The sequence below is a fragment of the Leucopleurus acutus genome (assembly GCF_964270905.1).
Source record: "Leucopleurus acutus genome assembly, chromosome: 14".
In the NCBI taxonomy this organism is placed as follows: domain Eukaryota; kingdom Metazoa; phylum Chordata; class Mammalia; order Artiodactyla; family Delphinidae; genus Leucopleurus; species Leucopleurus acutus.
In genome coordinates, this window is record NC_139156.1 from 53,443,954 (window position 1) to 53,471,582 (window position 27,629).

The following is a 27,629-nucleotide window of genomic DNA, read 5'->3' on the forward strand; positions in this document are numbered from 1 at the left end:
ATGCCGATTCACTGTTCCTCTGGTTACCTCTTTGGTTCAGGGGCTTGATCCTATCTGAAATGACCTCTTTACACTGGCCACCTACCCAAATCTTCTCCACCTTGAAGGTTCAGTTCCAGCCCGGGCTCCCTCTACATCCATGTCCATACCATCCCTGACCCTTGCCATCCAAACACTATTTTCCAAAACTCATCAGAGATTACCAGGGGCAGCCTGGTTCTGGGTAAGTTCTCTTAAGTTGTGAGTGCTGGTCTTCTAGACTTGATGCTAAATTCTTTTAAGATGGTTCTCAACTTTGGTTGCATATTGGAATCACCCAGGAGGTTTAAGAAATGTTGTTGCCTGAGTCCCATCCCTGAGATTCTGATTTAATGGGCCAGGGTGTGTGGCCGGGACATCAGAATTTTTTAAAACCCCCTCAGGTGATTCTACTATGCATCCATTTTGAGAACCATCAGCTTTTCTACAAGGACTGTCTCGTGTATTCTCTTGGTAGTTTGAATTATTATGGATTCTCGATTAGTTTATAAAATAAAGAAAAGAGAACATGCTAATGCTTGTCAAAGGCTAATCACAGCGATCAGTCCCCCCACCTGCTTTCTGTCATTTTCCACTACTCTGACTCTGCTCAAGCCCCCGCTTGTCTCCCCTCCCACTTCTTCATTTTCCCTTTAAAATTCCAGTCACCTTTGTACAGAGCCTGCCTGAATTCAGTTCTATACTGAGGGCTCTCCCCTAACTACAGGAGTTACCAAGTAAAATCTGTCTACACTGCCTTTAACTAGTGTTTGGCTTTCCTTTAACCATCTCCATTCAACAAGATCCTTAGGTGAGTTGCATGTATATGAAAGTTGGAGAAGCACTGTTTCATAATATTTATCATTCCCTAAATGACTTCTAATAAACAGCCCTCAACTATAGACAGGAATTATTATGCCCATTCTACCATTGAGAGATTAGGGTCAGAGCTTTGCTCAAAGTCACACAGTTAAACTAGAACTTGAACCCGCTACAGAACTCAGTCTGGTGTTCTTTCCATAATGCCATGCTAATTGGAGAGAGAAGACACAATGCACGTAAAGACCCAGGAGTAAAACAGCTGGTGAAGGAGATCACAGTAAGGTTCCTCTCTAAACATCCATTGCAGCAATGTCCTTGCAGGCTCTGCTCTTCTTTGGTTGCAGAGAACTGTTTCAGAATCAAGTGTCTTCCAGGCACCAAAGAATTCTCATCTGGGGGCTTACCTGGTGGCTCCGTGGTTAAGAATCTGCCTGCTAATGCAGGGGACATGGGTTCAAGCCCTGGTCCAGGAAGATCCCACATGCCGCAGAGCAACTAAGCCCGTGCGCCACAACTACTGAGCCTGCGCTCTAGAGCCCACGTGTCACAACTACTGAGCCTGCGTGCCTAAAGCCCGTGCTCTGCAACAAGAGAAGCCACCGCAATGAGAAGCCCACGCTCTGCAACGAAGAGTAGCCCCTGCTCGCCACAACTAGAGAAAACCCGTGTGCAGCAACAAAGACCAAACACAGCCAAAAAATAAATTAATTGATTAAAAAGAATTCTCATCTGGGTTATCCTATCAATAGCTGGAGTCCCAGAAATCACAGCTACTGGGGGCTGAGTCACTGTATTGACCCTCTTCAAGTACTAAAGAGCGCTGCCTCAACGTCTGCAGGAGCCCAGCACTTCAGGGGCCCCTGCACATACCACATAGCCGCCACCACGTGAAGTCAGACCCAGTCCTGGTCTTAGTCCTGAACTAGCTGCCCCTACTTACTGTACACTCAGTGTCGACACGCCTGCCTTCCCAGCTTTACCTCCAAACTCAGTCTTCATCCTTGCTTTCCTGGATGAACACTGACTCCCCTCCTCCTGGCTGCTTTGGTTCCTTGGGTAAATACAATAGTTTCCCCTTATCTGTGGTTTTGCTTTCCACCCTTTCAATTTCCCACAGTCAACTGCCCTCTGAAAACATTACATGGCAAATTTCAGAAAAAAACAATTTATAAGTTTTAAATCACACACCATTCTGAGTAGCATGATAAAATCTCGTGCTGTCCCACTCTGTCCTGCCTGGGATCCCCAGCCATCAACATCGTCTGCTGCTGACATCCAACCACTGACATTGTCATGGCTCAGTAATCCAGAATCACCTGAAGCAGACAATCCTCCCTCTGACTTAGCGTCAGAAGGTCAGTAGTAGTCTAACCCTACATCACAATGCCTACATCATTCACCTCGCTTCATCTCAGCACATAATCATCTCACATCATCACAAGAAGGATAAGTATGAGAGATGTTTTGAAAGAGACCACAGTCACATAACTTTTATCACAGTATAGTGTTATAATTCTATTTTATTATTAAGTATTGTTAATCTCTCATTGTGTCTAATTTATAAATTAAAATAATAGGTACGTATGTATAGGAAAAAACACAGTATGCATAGTGTTCAATACCTTCCATGGTTTCAGGCATCCACAGGGAGTCTTGGAACATATACACATGAGGGGACCACTGGACTCCTCTTCTCTGGACTCCCATCCCCGCCTTCCTACTCCTGGGCCAATTTGGTGCCTTGAGCAGACTACCTAAGGCAGAGCTCCCTTCAGGCTCTTGCTGACCTCATACTTACTCACATGACAAAATTTCAAAGGTAACAAACCAATGAACTAAGTTACATTTCATCTTCTCTGTCCATTTTCCTCCTCAGTCACCAAATTAGGCTAGAAAACCATCAACAGGAAAGCAGCTACCCGTTTTAAATGCCAAGTCATTCCTCTAGGAAAGTCAGCAAAATCACTACCATGAATGACAGGATGAACTTTCCTGGGCATTTGGAAACCTCTTAGATCATTAGAACTAGAGGAACTCCTCCCCCGACCCTACCCCATACACATGCAGAATACTGATTTTTCATGTTCAGTGTCTTTGGCCCCACTGATTTAATAAATTCAGCCGTTATTACAGTAAATATTTTTATTGTTAGTTTTGTCAGAAACATTTGTACATATGGGCAATTTCTGATGCCTGATTTTATTAGAGCCTAATTTTACTGATCATCTCTTCTAGAAAATCAAATCTCCAAGATTAGAATGGAAGACAGTGAAAAAATAGATTTCACTTTATAGTTTACCTTTATCGAACCATCCAAAGCACATAGTCCTTTTATACGAGTATTACTTTAACATAATACAATAAATCATAACAAACCAGTGAACTAAGTTACATTTCATCTTCTCTGTCCTTTTTCCTCCTCAGTCAACAGATTAGGCTAGAAAACCATCAACAGGAAAGCAGCTACCAATTTTAAATGCCAAGTCATTCCTCTAGGAAAGTCAGCGAAATCACTAACATGAATCATTCATTGAAAACACAAGCCAGAACCTTATACCGTTAATCTTCAAGTCAATCACCAACTTTTCTTAGATTTTTAAAGACACGAAAATGAAAATCATTTCAAATAACAGCACTCAAACACCATATATGTTTGTAATGAGGTGTAGCAGTCAACTTTAAGCCTCAGATTTTCCAGGTTTTAGCTGAAATAAGCCTTATTAATTAGATTTTTATCAGTCTTGTTTGGGGGTTATTTTGCCTTATTAGGCCTAAACAGAGTACAATATTAAAATATGTTAATTGTCTATACTGAGAATATGGCATAAATGGGTTTCTAACTCCTTAGGGACAGCAGTGGAAACGCAACACATCCCATGAACACGGGTGAGAGCCCTAGTTATCCCTGAGCTGGGCAGTTTCACACAATCATTTCTTCTCTGAGGCTGAAGTCTGTGGTTTGATCTTCTTAGCAGCTTCCAGAACAGAAACTAGGTTTACTTTGTCTCCAAATTCTTTTTCTCGGTGCTCCAGAAGAATGCCCTGAAAGGAAACAAGAGGGTACATCAGTCCTCACTCTGAGTCATTCATTCATGAGACAGACACTGAGCGCCAGCTGTCCATCAAGGCCCTTGCTTGGGCAGCAAGGAACAGAGATCCGAATCGGTCCCGGCTCTGCCCTTGAAGAGTTCAGTCTTTTGGGGAAGGTAGATCAGGGGAGGCTGCTCTGCAATATTTGGACTGTACAAGCAGCACTTTGGGAGCCGAAAGTCAGGAGGCTTCACAGGTGACAGAGCATGTCTACAGGTAGAGATGCACGTAAAAGAACATTCCAGGCAGAAAGAACAGAATGAGCTTGCACAGAAAAGCCTGGAGTTGTGGAAGTAGAGCTCAGAGGTCAGACCTTGACAGGCACTAAGTGAACACCTGAAAAGGAGACGCTATCCTTAGTTTTCCTACGAAACTGGAGGCCACTCACTTCTGATACCATGAAGCAAAATGCACTAAGACATACTACACCCCAAAATACCCTAAAGTTGTAAAAAAGATAAAATGAGTTTGAGATCAGCATCAAGGAATCCTTGTTAAAGGGTTCTTTGATAGGTGACAAATTAAACTCAAATTGAATTTAAAAAATAAACATTTATAAACATGTTCTTTGTACCATTATTTATAAAGACTTTTAAAAAGAAAAGTGCCACCACACTGTGGTGACCACAGAGAAGCAGATCAGGAAAGTATATTCACTCGCTCATTAGCGCGGTTTGCAGACGTTAAAAACACTGAGGAAGAACATATGACGACATGGGGAAATGTTCATGACACGCTGTTAAATGAAAAAAGAATATCTAGTTTAGTAAGGTACCGTTTTCTTAAAAAAAACAAAAGGCCTGTCAGCTCAGCTGTGTCCTAAGAGGTTGTCCCTGATAGCTGAGCTTATAGAATGGCTCTCCCCACCTTCCCCGTTTTCAAATTTCCTATGTTGAAAACATACTGCTTCTTTAAAGTTAAGTATGCTTTAAAGATTATTATGACAAAGGAAATCCCTACTGAGTGGTACCTGGCACAGTGGGACTGCAAAAACTCTGCTCTGAAGAAACACGGAGGTAAGCCCTGAGGCCAGGCCAGCCTGGTCAGCCTTCCACCAGGAAGGAGGAAGACAGGAGCTCCAGGGAGCACCAGCAAAGTCAAACAACACCCCAGGAGCGAGCCAGCCAGGCTTGGGCAGCCCGTGAGCACCAGGTGAGTCACTGCCAGGCAAGAGGAGGCTGGCAGGTGAGCCAAGCCCTTCCCTGGGGGCTGAGGAAAGGCAGAGATAGGAAGAGGAAGGAATCCCAGGGGCCCGGAGTGGGAAGAGGCTGAGGGATCCTGAAGAAGTGGCCTGCCCAAGTGCAAGGGTACCTGGAAGGGGTCTTTGGGAACCACCTCCAAAGAGGGGCTATGGGCAAGGGAAGGGCAGGGTCTCTGGAGCAGGACAGATCGGAGTTCCTGAGTTTCATTCCCTTTGCACCACATACTAGCCCCATATCTTTGGCTGAGTTATTTCATAGGCCCACTTCCTTACATGTAGATAGGAATAAAAATACCGACCATCCCAGAGTGGTTGCAGAGAAGACAGGAGATCACGTATATGAGCACCTGGCACAAGGCAGGCACTCACTGGCAGCCGTTATCACTAAGACATTTCGATACATTACCAGAAAGTTAGCAAACAGGTTTATGTTATATCAGACACCAATTCATGCTAGATTCTCACACAGACAAGCAACTGCAGATACCAAGGTTTAAAAGGAAGAGATTCGAAATACAGCTTAAAATTGAAGGCATTCTAGTCCCACTAGCTTTCCTCCCCAACTGGGGAAAGTATGCAGTTATCAACGTCAGTGGTGAGTTCCACCATGCAGACCAACCCTGTCTTCTTTTTTCTTTTTGGCCGCACCATGCGGCTTTTGGGATCTTAGTTCCCTGACCAGGGATCGAACCCGTGCCCCCTGCAGTGGAAGCACCGAGCCCTAACCACTGGACCGCCAGGGAATTCCAACCCTGTCTTTTTACAGACAAGCTCAAATGTTAATGTCATGCCCGAAGTTGGTGAGACGAGCCTAGAAATCAGACCGCTGGGTCTTCCTGCCAGGCCTGGAGCCTGCACTCACTGTACCCTGTCCTTTCTCTGTGCCCACCCGGCCTCTGCTGGCACTGCTGTGAGTCTGACATGGAGCATCCACCCACCCGCCTCCTGAGCCCACAGAGACCTCATCTCTCCACACCTTCCCTTAAGCCCCCGTGCTGACTCTGGATCCCCACAGCCAGGGCCTGAAATAGAGTGTGCAGAGAAGTCTGCTGCCCCTCCCGAGACAGCCAGGCCACCAGGACCCCCGCAGGGAAAGCACCACCCAGCACAGCTCCCTGCTGCTCCCCCAACGAGGTCTCTTTCCATTCCTTCTCTCCTCTTCACTTTTCTCTACTGTCCATCCTCGATGACAGGGAACACTGCAAGGGAGTAAATTCTTCACAGAGTAAAGACTCTGCTTTTGTTCTAGTGTAGAAAACAGAACTTGACATCAGGAAACCCGGGTCCAGGCTCCTGAAGTGCCACTGAGGAGCCGTCCTCCTCGGTGCAGTCACTTGGCCCCTCACAAGTTATTTACCTGCAAGACTCAGACTGTGTCGCGGTGTTACTGTGACGAGGGAGGCGGTCGTGTGTGAGGTGCCGAGAGAGCAGGCGTGCAATAAATGATCATTTCCCTCCCTTCCCCTTCCTCATGCTCCCTGGCTTTCTGGAAGGAAGGCTGGGAGACTCCGAGCAGGGAAAGCCACCCTCCCACCCGACACATCGGGGTCTCATGCTCACAGACCCACGAGTGAACACGCTAGCAATTTACCTGCTTTCCTGGTCCCACCACAAAAACTCCCCCAAGGATGAAGCCCTCGCCTTCCAGGTTTCCAGAAAAGCCTCCACTCCGGGCCCGGAAGAAGTTGTACCAGACACCCAGACGGACAAATCCCATGAACATCATCTTCCGCCTTTCCGGACCATAGAACTTCTTCTGTAGGAGCGAGGAAGACAGACCCTATATGAGTAGCCCATATGCCTGCCTTCCCCAGGGAGGAAAGTTCCCAGCAGGTCATCTGTTTTCGGACAAAGACCCAAAGGCTGCTGGTTCCTGTCCTCCACCACCCGACACACAGCTGCCACCCAGGAGCGCTCTCAACTGCCCGAGCCAAAGAGAACCCTGTGGCCTGCCACCCTGACTCTAATCTCTTGCTATGGACATACAGGGTTCTTGGGCCTGACAGAGTGATAACAGTCCTCCATTCTGCAGAGGTTAGTAGAGGGGAAAGAACTATGGCTGCAATGAATTAAGGGACAGGGGCTTGTGCTGGGCAAACCCCTGCAGCGCAGGGAAACCGGTGGAGCTTTAGCTAGTTCCAAGGCTCCCATTCCCGGGTCACAAGTCAGGAAGGGCTCAAGTAATAACTGAAGGACAGCTCTTAAGTTTATTTCACTCATGCTCTGCTCAGAGGGCTAGGGGCAGCTGAAAGGGAGGCCGACTCCAACTCCTGTCCAGACATGCTTTGGGCCACCGAACTCTCCACACACCAGCGCAATCCCCAACGGTCTGTGTCCGACAGGCTCACAGCACACGTACCTTTTCATCCAGGAAGATTTCTCCTTTGAAATAAGGCTGGAAGTCCTTCACTTCAGTCTTGACGTGCTCCTTTACCACTGCGTAGAGGGGGATGCCCAGCTCGTCCAACTTGGGCTTCAGGGAGGACAGGTCTGCAGCCTCCTGCGGAAGACAGGAAAGGTCAGGGCCATGAACTCTCGGGGCTCTGCAGCCAACCAACACCCTCTTTCCTACAGGCCCAGAGCGTGGCTGGCACTGAATGCAGAAGAACAAAGGCAACAAAATGCCAAGAACAATTAAGGCCTGTGTAGACCAGCAAAAGACTGTCCCAGCTGGGCACGAGGCCTCAGGATAGAGTGTCAGGTCCCCTCCTCAGCCCAGGTTCCTGTCCTGTCCATGGAGGGAAGGAGAGGCTAGTCTCCTGTTATGGGTGTCCTAACCATGGCCTGGGGAGCATCCGATAACTAAGAGCTTGCACCCAAACTCAGTCCTCCACTCCTAGCCACAGTGCTTCTCTCCTAAACTCCCAGCCCCTCCACTACACTAGAGCAAACTAGCACAACGGCCTAGCAGTCGATCTCCATGCAGGCCATGTGAACAGCTGCCTCCACACCTCTGCTCAGCTGGCCCCCTCTCATTGCAAAAACCTTCCTTCTCTCTCCAGCTCAAATCCTACCCTCTAGAAAAGGATCCCTGTTCTAAAAAGTTCTCCCTGGCTAGCGCAGCCTGGAGTAAAGGCCTGATTCTCTGTGTATATCTAATCTTTCCTGCTTGGCGACTTTTTCTGTACTGAGTCCACTGGGTTCCACTAAGTTGAGCTTTGTCCCTTAAGTTCCCAAATGTGTCTCAGAGTCAGAAACTGCCTTCCATTTCTTGTATCCCTCAGTGCCTAGCACATGGCTGGATATGCAGAAGGTACTGGGTACCAGGAGGAAAGATTCCAGGTGAAGGTGGACAATGGGGAGACCGCAGCTGAGCTGGGAAGTATGGACATCTCTGATTCTCAGGAACTGCGGGCTAGATGAAAAGATGAAACTCATACATCAGGGTAGAGCTTCGACGTTAAGAACAAACTACTTTTTCACATTTGGTGTCAGAATGCAAGAAACAGCAGGAAATCCTATCAGAAGCAGCCTACTTGCCTCCAATACATTGCTATGTGGTGGCAACTGCATTTAATTTTTCATGTATTTTCTAGAACAACAACAAAAGGATAGCTAATGAAGCAGAATTCATTACAATGCATTTGTCAAGAGGTTCAGTGAGTGGCAGACTCTGCCCAAGAGCAGAGAGGACTACAGGTCTGATGTGGTCAAAGAGCACCTGTGTGTGAGAGGAAAGGTTTTACTCACTTTCCCTGGGCTTTACTCAGAAAAAGTGTGAAGTGGAAACTGAGTCACATGCCTCCCCCCTCAAAGTAACTTTGCCTGCCGTCCAACCATCCTTTTAGAAACATAAGTTTCCATAAAATGCTCTACCAGGGTACGGACCAGAGCCCAGAAAAACAGGTTGTAATTAGAGCAGGTGCTCCTGGAACCTTGGGGTTTAGCTGGCCTTGAGAAATCAAGTCACAAAAGGCTTCCATGTTGGTATTTGGAGGCATCAGAGATTGGACTCAAAAGCCCTGAGTTTAAATGTCACCCCCTGTGGTAGGCAGAATAATACCTCCTAAGGATGGATGTCCACATCCTAATCCCAAGAACCCGTGAATATGTTTTGTTACATGGGAAGGGGGAATTAAGGCAGCAGATGAAATTTAGATTGCTAATCAGGTGATCTTAAAGGAGATTATCCTGTTTTATCTGGGTGGTCCCAATGTGGAATCACTAAGGTCCTTAAATGTGGGAGAGGAAAGCAGAATGGTCAGTGTCATAGTGACACAACGTAAGAAAGACTTGGCCAGCTATTGCTGGCTTTAAAAATGGAGGAAGGGGGCACGAGCCAAGGAATGCAGATGGCCTCCAGCAGAGGCTGGAAAAGACACAGAAATTATTTATCCCCTGGAGCCTCCAGAAGAATTACAGCCCTGCTGATACCTTTATTTTAGCTCAGTGAGACCCATTTCAGAATGCTGACCTTTAGAACTGTAAGAAAATGAATCAGTGTTACTTAAAGCCACTGAGTATGTGATCACGTGTTACAGCAGCAATAGGAAATTAATACACCCCCTACAGCAGTATGACATTGTCACTACCTCTGTACTTCAATTTCCTCCTCTGTAAAATGAGAATAACAACAACAGCTGTATTTTCCAGGGATGCAGTGGGGAACCAATGAGGTACCTACGGAAAGTGCCCTGAATGTATAGTACGATAGTGCACCATGCAATGTAGGCAGATTCTCAGCCAGCCCAACCACACAAGCAGGGGAGAGCTCTGCAAGGCTGAAAGGAAATGCCTCAGGATAAGACAGGACAAGCAGGGGAAGGAGGATGGCAACTCGGACAGGACCAAGACGATGACCTGAAAAGCAAAGTTTTCTCAAGAGCTGGAGTACTGTCGTTCCCAGTTCTCCCCCAGGCAAAGTCGTGAACCTCGGGACCTGGGTCTTCTGTCACTGACTGTATGACCATGGATAGGTCAACAAACCACTCTTATCCTCAGTTTACCTATGTGTAAAGTGACAAGGCTGGACCCTGCCTTCCCTTGACAAGCTTCCTCACTTACTGAACAGACGCGATGGCCTCCCTTTGAGGGGCCAACCTGGAGACCTCCCAGTCAGTGAGCCCCAAATTGCCCCAAACTCTCATGCCCACTGCACCCACACTATCGGCATGACCAAAATCCCCTGGGCTTCAGATCCAACGCCGAGAGCACAGAGAGGCAGCAGAGTCACCACGTGCGGCTCTCAGCCGTCCAGCAGGGACACCAGCGGGCTCCCCAGGAAGAGGCAGACAGGCAGGTCCATTCTAAAGATGTGGCCCTGTGCTTCCCCGGGTGCTGTAGCTGCACCACAGGCGAGGCTGCCCATGCCTATACCAGTAACGATCCAGGCACCTCATTTCAGTAAGCAAACCCCTGTGCTGAGAACCAGGGACATGCAATTGGACCTGGTCCAGGACACAGATACTACAAGAGTGAAAGGCCTTGGAATGCCAAAGAAAAGTCAAATATGTTGCTAACCCTAGGATATGGTGAGCTGTTAAATGAACAGAAGCAGAGAATTAGGCAAAAAACAAAACAAACCTAGAGTAAATAACATAATGGGCCACTGTTGGTCGTGGCTGGAAATGCCCCGGTCCCCCCTTGCTAAGATCCCTTCCTCTGAACAGATCCTCAAATGCACTCACCTCTCGACAGAGGAAACAGCCTGGCCTCCGCACAGCCATAATCACAGCTCCATTATTTTCCCAGAGCGCCTTTGCTTTAAAAGTCACTGGTTCTGAGGAGAAGAAAAGGGAATTCAGTATCATTTCCTCTCAGCCTGGCCCCAACCTCTAAGCACCTCATAAACAGCACCAGGCCAAACAGAGGACCTGCAAAACTATTTCACATGTGGGAAAAAGCAAACAGGAAACACGGATAGGGAATATTCATCTTTCCAAGGAAAATGAATCCAGTGTAAGGGTCCTACTGTATAACCAGAAGGCCCCTCCCCCATAAAAATCTAGTTGTGAACTTGAACATCCCAAACTGGAACATTTCTGGAAAAATAGCATATTCCTTTGCTGTCTCAATGTAACTTGTAACAATCCTTTAGGGCAGATACATGGCCAAAACTTGAACGAGATCTTGCACTTTGGCCAAGAAAACCCCAATTCTTAAAAAACTATTCAAAGAAATTAGGTCAAAAGAAATTAAAAACAAAAACCAATTTAACCTAAATATGTTAACTGCACCATTATCCACAGGAGAGGGTAGAAGATGTCCAACAAGGAAATTCTTTGGGTAGCAGAGTAGCGTAGCTCAAGCCCGGCTCCAGTCACGCTGAGTCCGCATCTAGGTGTGACCCGGGGCAGGCTACATCTCCGCCCTGAACCTCCATTTCCCCATTTGTAAATGCAGATGCCTAGCAGCTCCACTTTGGGCCACAGGGAGTATTAAAAGATGGATATAAAAGTGCTCTCCAGGTAATACAGAGTCAGTGAGGGCTCAATAAGTACTATCCCTTATTATTTTAGCATTTCTCAGAGGAATCCATGTCCCTGTGGGATGTTACATAGGAAAAAAAGAAGGTGGGAGGGGATCGAAATCAAATGACACTGGGAAACGCTGGGTCGAACATAGCTAAATAGGACTCTCTCTGCAGGGCTTCTTAGTCCCTTACTGAGGTGACCTACATCATAAATGTGCAGTCACAGTTCCTGCCTTCCCTTGACAAGCTTCCTCACTTACTGAACAGACGCGATGGCCTCCCTTTGAGGGGCCAACCTGGAGACCTCCCAGTCAGTGAGCCCCAAGTTGCACCAAACTCTCATGCCCACTGCACCCACACTATCGGCATGACCAAAATCCCCTGGGCTTCAGATCCAACGCCGAGAGCACAGAGAGGCAGCAGAGTCACCACATGTGGCTCTCAGCCGTCCAGCAGGGACACCAGCGGGCTCCCCAGGAAGAGGCAGACAGGCAGGTCCATTCTAAAGATGTGGCCCTGTGCTTCCCCGGGTGCTGTAGCTGCACCACAGGCGAGGCTGCCCATGCCTGTACCAGTAACGATCCAGGCACCTCATTTCAGTAAGCAAACCCCTGTGCTGAGAACCAGGAACATGCAATTGGACATAGTGTTTCTCAAATTTATTGGACTCAGGAGCTCCTGTCTTTGAAGATCCAGGAGCCTGGAATTCCTCAGAACACACTCTGGAAGGTTTGGTTGAGTAAACAGTGGTACAATTTTACTAAATATTATGGAACGATTATCATTATATTTAGAGAGACAACATGAGAAAATGAAAAATGCTTTTGATAAGAAAAAACTAATACTCAGCCATAAAAAGGAACGAAACTGAGTTATTTGTAGTGAGGTGGATGGACCTAGAGCCTGTCATACAGAGTGAAGCAAGTCAGAAAGAGAAAAATACCACATGCTAACACATATATATGGAATCTAAAAAAAATGGTTCTGAAAAACCTAGCGGCAGGACAGGAACAAAGATGCAGATGTAGAGAATGGCTGAGGACACGGGGACGGGGAAGGGTAAGCTGGGACGAAGTGAGAGAGTGGCATGGACATATATACACTACCAAATGTAAAACAGATAGCTAGTGGGAAGCAGCTGCATAGCACAGGGAGATCAGCTCAATACTTTGTGACCACCTAGAGGGGTGGGATAGGGAGGGTGGGAGGGAGACGCTAGAGGGAGGGGATATGGGGATATATGTGTACGTATAGCTGATTCACTTTGTTATACAGCAGAAACTAACACACCATTGTAAAGCAGCTATACTCCAATAAAGATGTTTAAAAAAAAAGAAGAAATAGATTTTATCTCTTAAAAAAAAAGAGAAAGCTAAAATGTAAAAGATCAATATACAAGTACACCAAGATCATAACTACAGATTATTATGTGTACACCTGGAAAAATATGTGTGAAAATAAAAGAGATTATTGTGTTAGGGTAATGGAATTATCAGTAATTCTTAAAGTGTTACTAAATTTTTCCTAATGTTATATTGCCTTTTCAATTAAAAAAAAAAAAAAAAGAACTACTTCAGAGAGAAAAAAACTAAGTAAGCCTGCATCCCAGCATCTTGGAAAAGTACTGACACCAGTGGAGTCACTGCTTACCCTTCTCCAGTGTTTTCAGGTCTATATCCTCCAGATACTCCAGCGTGGCTTTCTGGGGCTTGGGCAGAAATACATCTGTGTTGGCCAGGAGCAGTGCCAAGGCAGCAGCCCCTAGGGCCCCCGCACCAATGGACCACATTCCCATGGTGAAGAAACTTGGATCCTGGAGGAAAGACATTTCTGGGGATTGAGAGAAAGGAAGACGACGTTACTGCTCCCACAGGACAGCCGGAATCTGATCTCCCGGACAACAAGGCTCTGGCTGGGCAGCCAACCAGGGGGCCAGAGGCAAAGGGAGGAGAAGCAGCAGTGTCAGAGATGGGACTGGACAAGGGCTGCTAACTGAGCCCCTGCCCACCTGCCGCTACAGGAGCCTGGGAATACAACAGACATGTGGAGGTTCCTGCCCCAGGGAGCTCACTAGTGGGTCAGCAGCCACGACAGAGGCGACAGCCTCTCTTGCTGCTCCCTCTCCCTTGCTCAAGGCTGTGTCCTCCCAGCTTGATGGCGCTCCTCCAGGCTGTGTCACTGCCCTCCTCATCAATGTCTGCTCTCTTCCTTCACAGTCCAGGAGTGGCAGCTCCCACCTCCCTGGGGAGGCAGCAGCCTCTCTGTGTGATTAGATCACTTAGAGACCAACCACCCTGTTGTAACCCTACCCTTCCTCCTCGCTGTGAATCCCTTAGACACAGAGCCCAGGTCCAATTCATCCAGCCCCCAGACAGTGCCCAGCAGGGCCTCACTCGAAGTAGGCAGGCAATCCCAGTACATTTCTCCAACTGAGAATACCTTTATTTTCTACTCATTATACAAATAAAACAGGCTCACGGTGAAAACAAAACAAAACACCAAAAAAGAAGCAATACATAAAACCACAGCTGACAAGAAAGCAAATATCCTCTCAACATCTACCACCTATTAAATTATACAGTTTAATAGAGATGGCCACTATTAGTCTGACATTTTTCCCTGTGAACAGAATTATACAGATGCCTGTCCAGTGAACAGGTAGAGAGACTGAGAGAGAAGGCAACGTGTAAGAAAGAGCACGGTGCTGGGGTGTCTGCTTCAGAGGACTGGGCAACAGACAGTCTGCACTGGGCAGGGGGCTCTGTAGTTGAAATGGAGGTCCAGGCAGGTCCTATAGCATCCGGCCTCCTCCCCAGCTCATGCTTGGGGGCCTCGCCAAGGCTTCCTCTAGTTGGGAAGCCTTGTGCTTCTGCGTGGGAGCTCCTGGAAGCAGCCCACCCCTGTAACCGCAGCAAGTAACAGGCTTTGTTTCTTGACAACCACTTACAATACCTATCTTTCCATCTGGCCCTCTCGCCATCCTAGGATCTGACTTACGCAGGAGCCTTCCTCCCCAAGTACCTGCACGACTCTATGTGCTTGGATCACTGGGTACCGACCTGAGGTGTGTGTCTACGTGTATGTGTGTGTGTGTGTGTGGCCCACCTGACCTCATCCCACCCAACCAAAGGCTTAATTCTCCCCTGCAGGACTTGACTCAGGAGAGGACCTCTCCAAAGGATTAAGCAAAGGCCCAGAAATCCGCATGTCACTGCCAAGGGAGGGGGCTGTGAGGGATCACTGCCATGAGGTAGGGTTGGGAGTAACTTGGTGGTGATAACTTTGGGAAGAAAAGGGTAGGCCAGACTAGTGTTTAGGCCAGCCCGGGAAGTTCAGACTTGAGTTCAGAAATAAAACGGAACTTTCAGACAGGGGATGTGGAGTGTGTACTGGGAATGACCAAATGAAAATAGCCTTTAAGAAAGAGGAATTTGGCATCTGTACACTAGGGGAGAGGAAAAAGAAGGGGACTGTGTGTGTTGGGGGAGGAGGTGAGCTGGGAGAGAAGAGTTTCTTATAACCTCAAAACGTGCTCTCGTGCGCTGGCAGCACTGGCATCGTGGAGAACTGCAGAATTTCCAGCCTTACCTCAGAACTAAAAAATCATAGCCTGCGTTCATCAGACACGGCAGGCAATTCACAGGCACATAAAAGTTTCAGAAGCATTGTCTTGGAACAAAGAATTCAGGTTTTGTGGTTGGCCATAAGCCACAGAACAAAGTACAGCCATGAGCGCAGGCTGGCCTTGGAGAGCTGGGCCTTCCTCAAGGGCCAGCTTCTGTTTCCTCAGCTCATTGTGTGAGGGCAGCCACGGAGACAACGAGAGTCAAAAACCAGGGCACAACTCCACGCCTCTGCCCGGAGTGTCCTTCTTCATTCGCTCTATTCTGCATGACTCAGACGCCTCTTCCAGGGGTCTCCTTGGATGCTCTGCCTACCCCCGTCCCCCAAGAGGGGACTATTCACCCCCACCTGTGTCCAAATCACAGCGATCCTTCTGATTTGGACCTGTTTGCAAGTTTTCTCTCTTTTGACTGTTCCTCAGTTTATCTCTGAATTCCCCCGTGCCCAGCACAGGGCCTGTTTGTGGTCCACAGTGGGCTCTCCATCAATGTGTGCTAAAATGAATTCAGTAGGATTGAGTGATGAAAAGGATGACTTATGGAGGACTGAAGCACTTGGGCAAAGCAGGAAAGAACATTCCACAGGCCAGCTTCCAGTTCTTTCATGTGTCAAAGTTACACATTATACTGCATTATAGTTCACAGAACAATCAGAAGGAAAACCACAGCTCTCACCTGCCTGCTGTAAACAGGAGATTCCCCAGAGCCTGGAACAATTTCTGTACCTTGACGCACTTCCAAAACCTCCCTGGATGCTGACATGTGTATATGATTAAGGCCCACACGGCACGGTCTCTGATCACAGATTTGCTAACATTTCTGCATCAGTTCGCAAAGGCCAGCTTACACCTACCCTCCAAAAGGACTCACTTCAATTCCTGGGACACATCAGAGCGTTGCAGGAAGTCCAGGGACCCTTCCAGTCAGCTCCACATCCTTCTAACACACCACTGGCTGTTTCTGGAGGCAAACAGCCTCCGGCTCCCCACCGCCCATCAACAACCATCGAGCCTGTTTGCTCGCGAGCACAAGACTCAAACAGACTCAACATTTATTTCCAAACATTTATTCAGCACTGACCTGTTGAATAAATGGCAGTTTGGGATGACATAAAACTAAATGATAAACAGTCCTCAAGGAGATACAGGCCTAGTACACAGATAACAGAAATTCAAGTGGAAAGGTACGAACACGGGGCTAAGGCAGTGCAGCGGTGAGAACCAGTTACATCCGGTCTGGGCAGCCGTAGAAGAACCCAGAAGGAAATGGCTTTGAAGCAGGCATAGGATTCAGAGAGCAGGATGGAGCAGCTAGGCCAGGCTTGGGCTCAGTAAGCCTGGGAAACAGCGGACTGGCGGGGGTGAACGTCCCAAAGGCGCCCGACACCCTACCTCAAGTTCACACGCCGGAGCACAAGATATGGGCTTCAAAAGCCCCCGGAGCACTGTTTAGCACCCCAGCCCCCGCCTCCAGCTGTGATCCGGAAAGCATAAGCACAGAATCACCCCTTTGGGGAGCTTGGCCCCGCAGCACTGAGATGTGAAAACACTGTCAGCACCAGAGGTGAGAGGCTGGCCTCTCCGTGAACATATACTCCCAGCGGGCCTCTAGCAGCTGCCTCTTCTGCCAGTGGGAGGCAGTGAAAACTGACTTCCGGAAACACCTACAGAGTGTATAGATCTGGCCTCTCAGGCAAGGCCCCCTGAGCTGCAAAGCAGTTCCCATCCCAGCATGTCTTTGGAGCATGTGCCATGCAACTCGCTGGCTCTGCATCCTGCATCACAGCTATTCCCACCCACAAAAAAGGACTGGAGGTAGCAGGAAGCTTAATATCTACAGGGAACAATGCATTTTCACATGGGCCTCTAAGGCTACTAACTGGAGAGATAGGGAGGCCGGTAAACGAGCACTTACTCAGCGCCACTCGAAATGCGTGCTTTAATTTCACACAGCCGTATGAGGCAGATAGTATCCTGTTAGGCAGCTGACAACACTGAAGTTCAGAGAAGTTCAGTACCTTTTCCAGTGTCACACAGCCAGCAGGACAGTGCTGCGTCCTGGACCCAGATCACTAGGACCCCAAAGCCTGTAGTCTTTCTACTCCACAGGCCTCCCCACACATTCACTGGTGGGTTTCTGGAGGTCAAGAGGCATGACCCCTTTTGTCTTAAAAGAGAATTTTAAATGATCAACCTATTTTTTTTTCAATCATCACATACAGTCAAACCATGTTTACTCTAAAGGAAATGTACCGTGTGACAGATGTCCCTTCTCTTTCCTCCCCTCTCTATCCCCTTCTGTTAAGGAAAGGGTCAGTTTCTCTGAAAGATAATAGCAAGGCTGTTTACAGAAGAGCCAGCCGCCACCTGACACAGCCATAGTATTCGGTTCCCCACTGTGGCACTTATCTGATCAGGTCTCTCCCACAGAAGAACTGTGAAGCGTGATAAGACCACAAACAAGCAACAGCTGGGGCAACTCAGAGTGGCAGCGCTGGTCTGGGATAAGCGTCTCAGGGCAGGAGACCCAGCCGGGCTCCCTAGGCCCAGATGGCTTGATCCCTCCCTCAGCCTCATTTTCCTTAACTCCAAAATGAGGGGGTTGGATGGGGTGAATGGCAAAGCTTCTAAAGCACCCAGCGACATCGTGGGATTCTATCAAAAACAGCTCACTTTGGAGCCTGCACATTCTCGGTTCCTCATCACAACTCTACCCCACCCCACCCCCATTTCAATTTCCAGAGTGTTTCCTCCCCGCTGCCCAGAGCGTCACAAGCCACCTCCCCTCCCCCACACATGGTCCCTCATCCCCAACCTCCGGCACCAGGCACTCACCATCCGCAGTGCGCACACCCTGGCTTCTGCTGACCCACGGGGAGCTGGCAGCAGGGGAGGGCTGGAGGTGGGGCTCTGGAGTCCCGCCTATGGTCCTAAGCTCACTCCATTGGCAGGACCGGGCCACCCAGAAACCCTGGGGCTCCTTCTGCTGCGGACAATCTCCAGAAAACATCAATATGGACAGCTGCCAAGATCCCCTAGCCCTTCAAAACGTGGAGCAAATGTTGAGTCATTTGCAGTCACGCAGATTATAACATTTATCAAGCGCCAACAGACTCCCTCTCTGCTTCCCCGGGCAGGCTAATGAAGTGAAGCCCTTAATGTGGCCCTTAATGCAGCCCAGGGGTCACACTAACTGAAATCAAAGGAAGATGTCCCTTTCCCCCTGGTGCTTGTGTAACAGACAAACAAGCCTGACACCATAGTGGATCTATTCCTTTAGCTCTAACCCTTGTGCTCTGCAGCCTGTGCTTAGTCATGCTGCCTCTGCACCTTTGTGAAAGGATGATTCCTAGAGCCTGAAATATCCATGATAGCCCATTCTTGAGTCTTTGACCTTTAAAAAGTAGCAGAACTAAAAATAACAATTGTTTTGTTGGAGGTTTATAGCAACACTGTGAGGAGACCTACATGGACAGCTGCAAGGACAAAGGATTCCTGCACCAAGAAGTATGCAACCACCAGCCACCCACCTCCCCTCCCAGTATAAAAGCAGCCTGAATTCTAACTCGGGTAAGATGGTTCTTTGGGACATGAGTCCATCATCTTCTCGGTCTGCTGGCTTTCCAAATAAAGTCGCTATTCCTTGCCCCATCACCTCCTCTCCCGATTTACTGGCATGTCGTGTAGCGAGCAGTATGAGTTTGGACTTGGTAACACTTGTGCAGCCTGCTCCCTTGCCCTGCCCTCCACCCCACACCACTGGGGCCCCTTACCTGCTGTCTATTCTTTACCTCCCTCTGCCTTCCCTTCTTTTTCTGCCACTTCAAGACTCCTCTCAATCCACACTCCCTGCCTCAGTGACCTCACCTACAGCCAGCACTTCACTCACCACCTTGGTAGTGACTTCCAGGTTCCAAGTGCTGCTCCGGACTCAAAAGTTTCCACTTGGGGGTTCTATAGGTTATCTCTGTTGCATCACAACCAAAGCTGAGTCAGTGTCTCTTCCGGAGTTCTTTTTCCCTAGCTCAGTGAATGACACAAGCATGGAGCCAACTGCTCAAGCCAGAGACTGCAAGTTGCATTTTACTCTCTGTTCTCCCTCATTGCCCACGTGAAGTCAGTCAGGAAGTTCTGACCATCCTATGACATGGGTTCGCTACCCATCCTCTTCTCAGCCTCACTGCTGCTTGTCCACAGCAAAGCCCCTATTACTCTGTACCTGGCCTATCTCAGTAACTACAGAACTGAGCTTGGCTGGCTCCAGCCAGGTCCTCTTCAGCCTATTCTCCATGCTGTAGCCAGAGCGATTGTCACACTCCCTGGCCTGATCACGTGCTTCCCTTGCTTTCAGACCCTCACTAGCTACAAACCTCTCAGCACGCCGCCAGGGCCCTTGACAGCTCAGCTTCAGGCCACCATTCCGGCCTCATCCCTGGCCACTTCAGCACCCTCATCAGATCACTCAACGTGTAAGGACTGTAACATGTTTTGTTAGGCCTTTGCACTGTTGCTCGTGTTGTTTCCGTTACCCAGAATGCCCTCCCCACCCATGCCAACTAGGGAAAGGCCCAAGCACATGTAACACTTTCTCTCCGGAGCCTTTCCTGAAAGCCCCGAAAACTGACTGCACCCTCACCTCTAGTCAGATAGCAGGCACGTATGTGCAAACACACACATACCTTTGCACAATGCACAAGCAGATGGACTTAGTGCATTTAGTTATTTACATGTCTGTCTACACAATATGGTGGAGCAATCTGAGGGCAGGGGCTGTTGTCTTATTCATTCCTGCAAATTCAGCATTTAACACAAATCTTGGCAACAAGTAGGCATTCAATCTCTGAATGAAATGATCTGAATTTTACTCCTTAAACTCCGCAGTGAGGCAGAGCTGGAACTAATTTGCAGCTGGTTTGACCTTAAAGAAACACTCAAGCCTGGGGCTTAGGTGACCTTAGGTTGGGTCCTACCTCCACTGCTCATCGGCAGGGTGATCTGACACAAGCTATGAAGACACTGGGCCTGGGTCTCCTCATCTGTACAGAGGAGAGAACTAGAAAATCTACAAGTTCATCTCAGTTCTGACATCCAAAGACTCTGAAGTACTGCATGATTGCAACTCCAGGGTTCTGACATCCAGAAAGCCACGGGGACACCTGCCACTACTGCTCTTCTGCTGGGTGTGTACAGTCTCACCCTCTGCTTCCCCAGGCCTCATTCTACCTGTTCAAGGAGCTGCGTCTGGGCAGGAACTGATAAAGTCTTACTAAGACAAAGTATCAGCCCTGGGTGGGTTAATTCATGCCTGAAACAAGTAGAGACAGCATCATATTCCAAACATTAAGGGTACACCTGCCCAGCCAAGCCCGACCCAGGGAATCCTCCCTCCTCAGAATGAGCTGGCTTGAGGCAGACACAGGGCAGAAGGAAGAAAGGGGTCCTGAGGGAGACAAAAGGAACTAGGAGTGTACATGGGCTTTCTTGTCTCAAGCCCTCAGTGAACGAGGCTGGAAAGGATGCTTCATCTTCTTTTCTTTGCTCTCCTCTGTTCCTTCAGAGCTCTAGTTCAGCCCCTCCTTCACTGAGCAAAAGAAAAAACTAAGGCCCAGAGATGGGACCAGCTAGTCCCAGGTCACTTGCGGGGAGGACTGGTTAGTGGCTGTGCCGGGACTCAGGTCTCTCAACTCCCAGTCCATAACTATCTATCCTGCATTGGACACTCCTGCATAGGCCGAAACAGTGTGGGATCAGAGCCCAGGAAGAGGGCCTGCAGATCTTCAAGTCTGCTCACTGGCCTGAAGAAGGCTGAAAGCAAAACTGCTCCTGGACAGAGCCTGAGAAATCGGGTGGCTAGAGAGAGCACTAATCTTTCCCAAGCCCAGTACTTTGTGAGCAGTTTATAATTCAAAGCCAAATGTTTTAAGGGTCACGTTGCCCATTCTCAGCTGAGAAGCCACTCCATACCTCTCTTCCCCACAGTAACAAGGTCCTGTCAATTCTGGATAGACAGCCTTGAAAATGTGGTGACACGGGCACCCAGGGCCCCACGAGCAGTAGGACATACACTCCCACCCACCCTTGTTGTCAAGCCCCATGGAACTAGCCAGTTGCAAGGAGCTCTCACCTACTTGCCTCGGTCTCTGACTTCCTACTTGGCGTGACTGCTTAGCTCTTAAATGCCAGATTCAGAAAGTTCTGATCAGATGCTGAATGTAGAACAAGAGGACTGGGAAACACTGAGTCACTGCCAGTGTGAGGAATATGGGGGCTGGAAGAGGTCTTTGATCAGCTACCCTGCGGCTACAGAGCCCCACGCAAAATGCCTGGCTGTTCTGCCCCTTGCTTGCACAGCCTCCTGTCTGGGCTCAGTGACATGAGTGTGGGTGGAAGGCAAGGGAGATACCACAAAAGAAACTGGGATTCAGGACAAAAATCCTGGGTTCTCACTCTTCGATTATGAGAGGTCACGTCGTCCCTCTGAACCTCAGTGTCTTCTTAAAAACAGGGCACTTTGGGCTTCCCTGGCGGCGCAGTGATTGAGGGTCCGCCTGACGATGCAGGGGACGCGGGTTCGTGCCCCGGTCCGGGAAGATCCCACATGCCGCGGAGCGGCTGGGCCCGTGAGCCATGGCCGCTGAGCCTGCGCGTCTGGAGCCTGTGCTCCGCAACGGGCGAGGCCACAACAGTGAGAGGCCCGCGTACCGCAAAAACAAAAACAAAAAAAACCCAGGGCACTTTGAAGGGTTGTTGGGAAGACTATACGAGCAACGAGGAACAAACTGTAAGGCAGCAGCATCTTTCTCTTCTTTGCAGGACTCAGATTCACTCATTCTCCTATGAGGGCAGGAGATTTGAAGCAGAACAGACACAAAACACTGAACAACTTCTTCAGCTGTGTCACTGCAAGCCTGCCTCTTGGGCGGAAGTTCTGGATCTGGAGGGAACCCTGGCTTTTCTCAGGCCCCTGTGGTCTAACTGCCACCCCACAATGCATACTCCATGCTGCCCGTCTGCAGCCTGCCAGCACCAGAGAAGGCAAACAGCCCTGCCCAGTTGTAATCTCCCTGTGTCAGAGGCCACTGAGCTCAGGGGTGGGCTGGCTACCGCACAGTGTCTCCAGACAGTTCTTGCCACACACGCCTCAGCAGAAGGAGGTTTGGAGTGTCTCTGCTCAACATTTCACAAAAAGGCAAGTACCCAGCTGGCAGGAGAGCTGCCTTATTTCTGGGATACTAATAGAGGCTGGGGCTTTGAGCCTCAGAATTCCAGTCCTTACCAAACTTTCCAAGCACCATTTAAGTGACAGAAGCAGATAAGACAAAATAAGAAATGTCTTCATACCCCTCAGGAACAACACATAAGATGTCAAATGAATGGCATGCCCTTATAAAGAACAGCAATACAGTAATGGCCACACCAAGAATAGCTCAAGCCTAATTCAAATTCCTACAAGCTGTTAGAACCTGGACAAGGCACTGTTTTTGTATCAGTACAACAGGAATGATTCCCAAATTACAAAATGTAATCTTCCACGGAGTTGTAAGAATCAAAGGATTAAATGTATACGTGGTGCTTTGTAAGCTACCTTACAAAGAGTGACATGATGTGAGGTGTAATTCTTACTCATTTCTAGATTAGTCAATGATTGCCCCTAAAATGTTGATTGTACATGAGACGGAGGGTTTCTGACGACCGGGTATGTTCCAAGGAGACAGGGTTTCTGATCTCCAGGACTGGGCTGGAGCAGAAGCATCAGAGCCTATACAAGCTGGCTCCCGGACAATGCTTTGCTAAATAAATCCCAAGTAATTATTTTCTGTTTTTAACCACCTGACAAGTTCAAAGGAAAATACATTAAAACAAAGACAAAAACAAAAACTACACAGGGTTAGAGAATTGGGTTGTGGAAAGAGCCTCGTGTTGGTAAGGAAAAGAGGCCCAGAGTCAGCTGGGACTGGACCCCAAGCCGGCTTCTGGCCCCCCCGGGGGTGCTGCCTCCCCACGGCCCTGGCCAGGCTGGGTCTTAAACATCTTCTCCAAATGCTTCAGCTCCGATCCCTGCAACAACCTCGAGGAGAAACTGTCCGATCATCAGTGCCTTGTCTTTTCACTCCCAGACTTCAGCACAGTGTTTTAAAACGTACGGCTGAGCTCTTTTCAAAAAAAGTTGCCAGGGGTTGTAACCTTTGGGTAAGGGAGGTAAAACAGGTGCCTCTGAGATGATGAAAAACGCGAGAAATCACGGCGCCATAAAACACAGGACCCTAAGCAGGCACAGAGCCCAAGACGACCAGGCTCTTGGCCTCCACCCGCACATCGCCCATCGCCAGCTGGTCGGCCCGCCACCCACAGGCAACCCCGCAGGCCCATCCCGGGCTCGGCCCCGCAGAACAGACGCGCCAGGACAAAGCCCCTTTCTCAGTTCTTTGTCCCAACAATCCAGGCAAGCCGGTGCCATTAGCCTCTCTCAAAGCCTGGGGGCGGGGAAGAGGGGGGTTTCTCGGCCGGTCAGATCAGCGCAGGGTCCCGGCCCCGGGTTTTCTGACCGCAAACGCTGCGTTTTTCCGCGGAGCGCGGGGCTCAGGGGCGGGAGGGGCGTCGTCCTCCGAGGGAGGTGGGGGCCGCCTCGAGACCCGCAGGTGTGGCCGCGCCCTGCCGGCTCTGAAGCAGCTTCCCGCGGGCTCCGAAGCTGACCTAACCAGCCCCGCATCCGGCCAACCCGCGCGCGCCCCGACCTGCATCATTCGCCCCTCCCTGCCTCAGTTTCCTCACTTGCCTTCACGGACGTCACGTGCCCCGCAGAGCCCTGCGCGCCGCACTTACCGCTCGCGCTCCCCTGCAGCCCGCCTCCTCTCGCGCCCGACGCACGGTGGCTGGCGGATGGAACACTCCCCGGCCCCAGGGGTCCCAGGGGTGGCCCCAGCGCCTGCGCAGGTTCGCGCCTGCGTCTCCCCGCGCGCCACTCCCACGTGACCCGCCCAGCCCTCCCCCACCCCCCCGTGGCTCAGTGCCAGCCCGGCTGTGGCGCTGTCGCCAGCTCGGAGCGCGCGTCCAACCCTATGCGGCTCTCGGGACCCGTTCGCATTCGGTCCCTGGTTCTCACAGCTCCAGCTGCTTTCAGTCCTTCACGAGTGGTGACCCTAGGCTCCTGATTCATTGTCAGGGGCGCCTTCTGGAGCAAAAGGAGGCTCTCGACTGCCCTGCTGGGACCTGGAAGTCCTGTAGCCGAGGACAGTCCCCTTTCAGTCCTCAGCGAGTTTCTGAGCAGTTATTTTTTCACGGTTTTTTGGCATAGGGAGGGGGAATCTTTAGGACCGACACACTTTAGCGACAAATTCAGAATTGCCAGCCTCTGACCCCCATCCCACATCGTCTTTCACCCCAAAATGCTGGCCATTGGGCAGAGCGTGGTGAGTGGAGATGGCTGGCTACTGGGATGTTGCCTGACTTAACAGATTCTGAAGTCGGGGTCTAGTTGGACCCACATGGTTCTTCCGCTCATTCATTTACTCCTTATATTTAAGTGTCCACATTGTTTTATAAAAGTAGGCAGTTGAGAGGACACCTTTTCAGAGACAGGAAGACCTGATTCACAATATAACACTATAAGTAACACTGGGACAACTGATCAGTCACAGGGCAGTGTGCAATGAAATAGCAAAGCAGGGCTGCCACACCCACCGGTCAGAGGTAGCTGTCTGCCTGCAGTTTGGCCCCTGAGTTCACCTGGCACCGCCTCCTGGTGTACAAAGTCCAAAGCGTTCCCTGTCACCTTCCTGACCTCCCACCCAGACTCCAAGCTCCTTGTAAATTTATGGGCCATTTAGGAGATCTCTCCTTCACCAGATTGTGAGTTCCTTTGCTCCATCTCTGGGAACCCAGAGCCTGGCCCAAGGCCAGCATGGAAGTATACAGGGGAAGTGCTGTGAAAGAGAGGATGTTTCTAAATTGGAGGTGAGAGGAATCAGTTTGAGTGATCATGCAGCCTTCTTGCAGGAGTAGGTATTTGATTTGAAGGCCTGAAAATATTTGGTATAATTTGGTACAATGTGGGTGTAGTCATAAGAAGACAATTTACCCCCAGAGGGCCTTTCTCACTGCTGCTTAATACCTTCTTACCAGGTGAAGGGGAGGGGGAAAAGGCTTATTCTATCCATCCCGAAATAGGATATTTGGTCAACAGGGAGAAAGGTTGCAGGCGAAAAAGCCCACTTAGAACAAAACAGGAAGCCATTTCCCTTGAGTTTGGGTCCCCGGAGACTGACCATTAATGACAGAGCCATTCAGGGATCACCGGTAGCAGAATCCTGGGGTGGAAGGCTCCCTGAGGCTTCAGCTGTGGTATAATTACCAAATACAAAAAGCCATGATTATATTTGTACTTTTGTAGCATTCCAAAGCTCTGGACTTCAACAGCCAGGCTAGATCTGATAGCTCATTAACACACTCTTCACACTCCCAATTTGTCCAAGAAGGCGCAGGCTGAACTCATTAAAAAGCAGTCATCAGACCAGAAGAAAAAGTAGACACAGGAAAATTTACAGACTCAGGGATTAAAAACAAGAACATCAATCTACCAAGTATGAAAAAGAAGAGTAGTTCTGGTGTTGTAAAGACCATGACATAATCTAGATTTTAATTTAAGGGGGTAGAAATTAAGGTCGACTACTACGAGCTTTGTGACAATTTAGGTGTGGTACCCTCTCAGCAGGGGCAGGGAAACTGCTCTGTCCTTCAAAAATCCCCTGGGGCAGGCAGGAACCATTGCTAACAGGAGGCAGTTTGGGTAAAGATTTGTGATTCTTTCAGTGTCACAGACACCCCTAGCTTCATCTGCTCACTCAGCAGTGACCCAGGCCAGCATCATAACATGATTTTTTAAGCTGATGGTCCTGCAGTGTGTCTGGGCTCATTGGGGACAGTTCTGGAAGCAGCTAGCATCAACATGAAAATAAAGTAAAAATAGGTGCTTGATGTCATTGTTTCAAGCCTAGGTTCTTGTTCTGTGAATGCATAAAAGTCAAATCAAAATCTGGAAACATGTATGAACCACAAAAACAGATGTGCACGGATCAGCTCCAAATATCTTTCTACTTGTCAATATCCCTGAATTCCACTTTCTTATTTTATAAAAGCATATAAAGATGCTCTGCTTCCACAGCGCACCTCACAGCAAAGCCTTTCTGGAGCCCTCAATAGACGTGACCAGAGGTTCACCAGATGGACCAGTGACTGACCCAGAGCTGGATAGTAGGATAATTCTGTCCCCAGGTTGGGGAAGCAGGGCTGCCTTGAGTGTCCTCACTCATTATCTTTTTCTCTATCCACTAACATTCATTCAGGAAGCTTTAGTGTGCAAGTAACAGAAACCCAACTCATACTGCCTTGAGGTGATCCTATGATTCAATAAAGTTATCAACTATCCAGGTCCTTTTGCTTCTTTGCACTGTTAGCCAGGTGTTGGTTCATGTTAAGACTGGTTCATCTTGTGGTCACAGGATGGCTTCCAAGATCCAGCATGGGGAGGGGCCAGTTAGACTAAGGAGTGAACAAAGCCCAGAGCCAGTCAGCCACTCTGATTAGCCAGTCACTGTGGTCAGGGTATTGCTGCGCTCTGATTGATCTAAGTCTGGGTTAGCGCCCATCTCATACATTATTGCGTGCATAGTTAAAAGGATAAATAGAAGTGAAATAAATGTCTTAAGATATTCCTAAGACATTTTCACATCCAAAGTCCAACTCTTCTCCATCATTTTTGGACTCAGAATCACTGATGTCTGCATTTATCACACAATATTATCCTTGGGCTATTAGAAACACTGGTGATGCAGCATTTCTTAAAGAGTGCTCCACTACACTGCAACGAGAAGCCCACGCACTGCAATGAAGAGTAGCCCCCGCTCGCCACAACTAGAGAAAGCCTGCGTGCATCAATGAAGACCCAATGCAGCCCAATAAATAAATCTTTTTTAAAAAAAGAGTGCTCCACTATTGTCTTCTGCTCAAAACCAGCAGGAAGTTTTGATAAATAGACGTTTTACATCTTAATGGTAGTCCTTCAAAACACAGGAATTGGGCTTCCCTGGAGGTGCAGTGGTTGAGAGTCTGCCTGCCGATGCAGGGGACACGGGTTTGTGACCCGGTCCGGGAAGATCCCACATGCCACAGAGCGGCTGGGCCCGTGAGCCATGGCCGCTGAGCCTGCGCGTCCGGAGCCTGTGCTCCGCAATGGGAGAGGCCACAACAGTGAGAGGCCCGCGTACCGCAAAAAAAACCCAAAAAAAAACACACATGAATTGTGATGACAATCTGTCATTGCTTTGGAATTTCTTTCATCTATTTCAAGAGATTTGGGAAATTTTCCGTTGCATTACAATCCTTTCGCATGGATCTTGTAGTGAAAGATAATAGACTTCATGTGTGTGTGAAGGGGGATTGGGGGTAGCTTTATTTCTTGGTTCTAT

The 27,629-nt window shown here is 48.9% G+C and overlaps 1 protein-coding gene across 4 annotated transcripts; it reads right to left on the reverse strand.

The window, feature by feature from the left end:
* Positions 1–2,363: 2,363 nt before the first annotated feature.
* PRXL2A (peroxiredoxin like 2A) lies at positions 2,364–24,116 on the reverse strand. 4 transcript variants are annotated; one of them, XM_082855224.1, is made up of 6 exons: positions 23,989–24,116; positions 13,194–13,356; positions 10,759–10,850; positions 7,491–7,631; positions 6,723–6,887; positions 2,364–3,882 (listed from the first exon to the last, which is right to left on the reverse strand). In XM_082855224.1, the coding sequence occupies exons 2-6, from the start codon at positions 13,336–13,338 to the stop codon at positions 3,769–3,771; spliced, it is 657 nt and encodes a 218-aa protein (XP_082711350.1). In that variant the 5' UTR covers positions 13,339–13,356; positions 23,989–24,116; the 3' UTR covers positions 2,364–3,768. The 4 variants fall into 4 exon arrangements, with proteins under 4 accessions (XP_082711350.1, XP_082711347.1, XP_082711349.1 ...); XM_082855221.1 differs by having other exon boundaries at positions 13,194–13,373; positions 23,989–24,092; XM_082855223.1 differs by having other exon boundaries at positions 23,938–24,042.
* Positions 24,117–27,629: the final 3,513 nt, after the last annotated feature.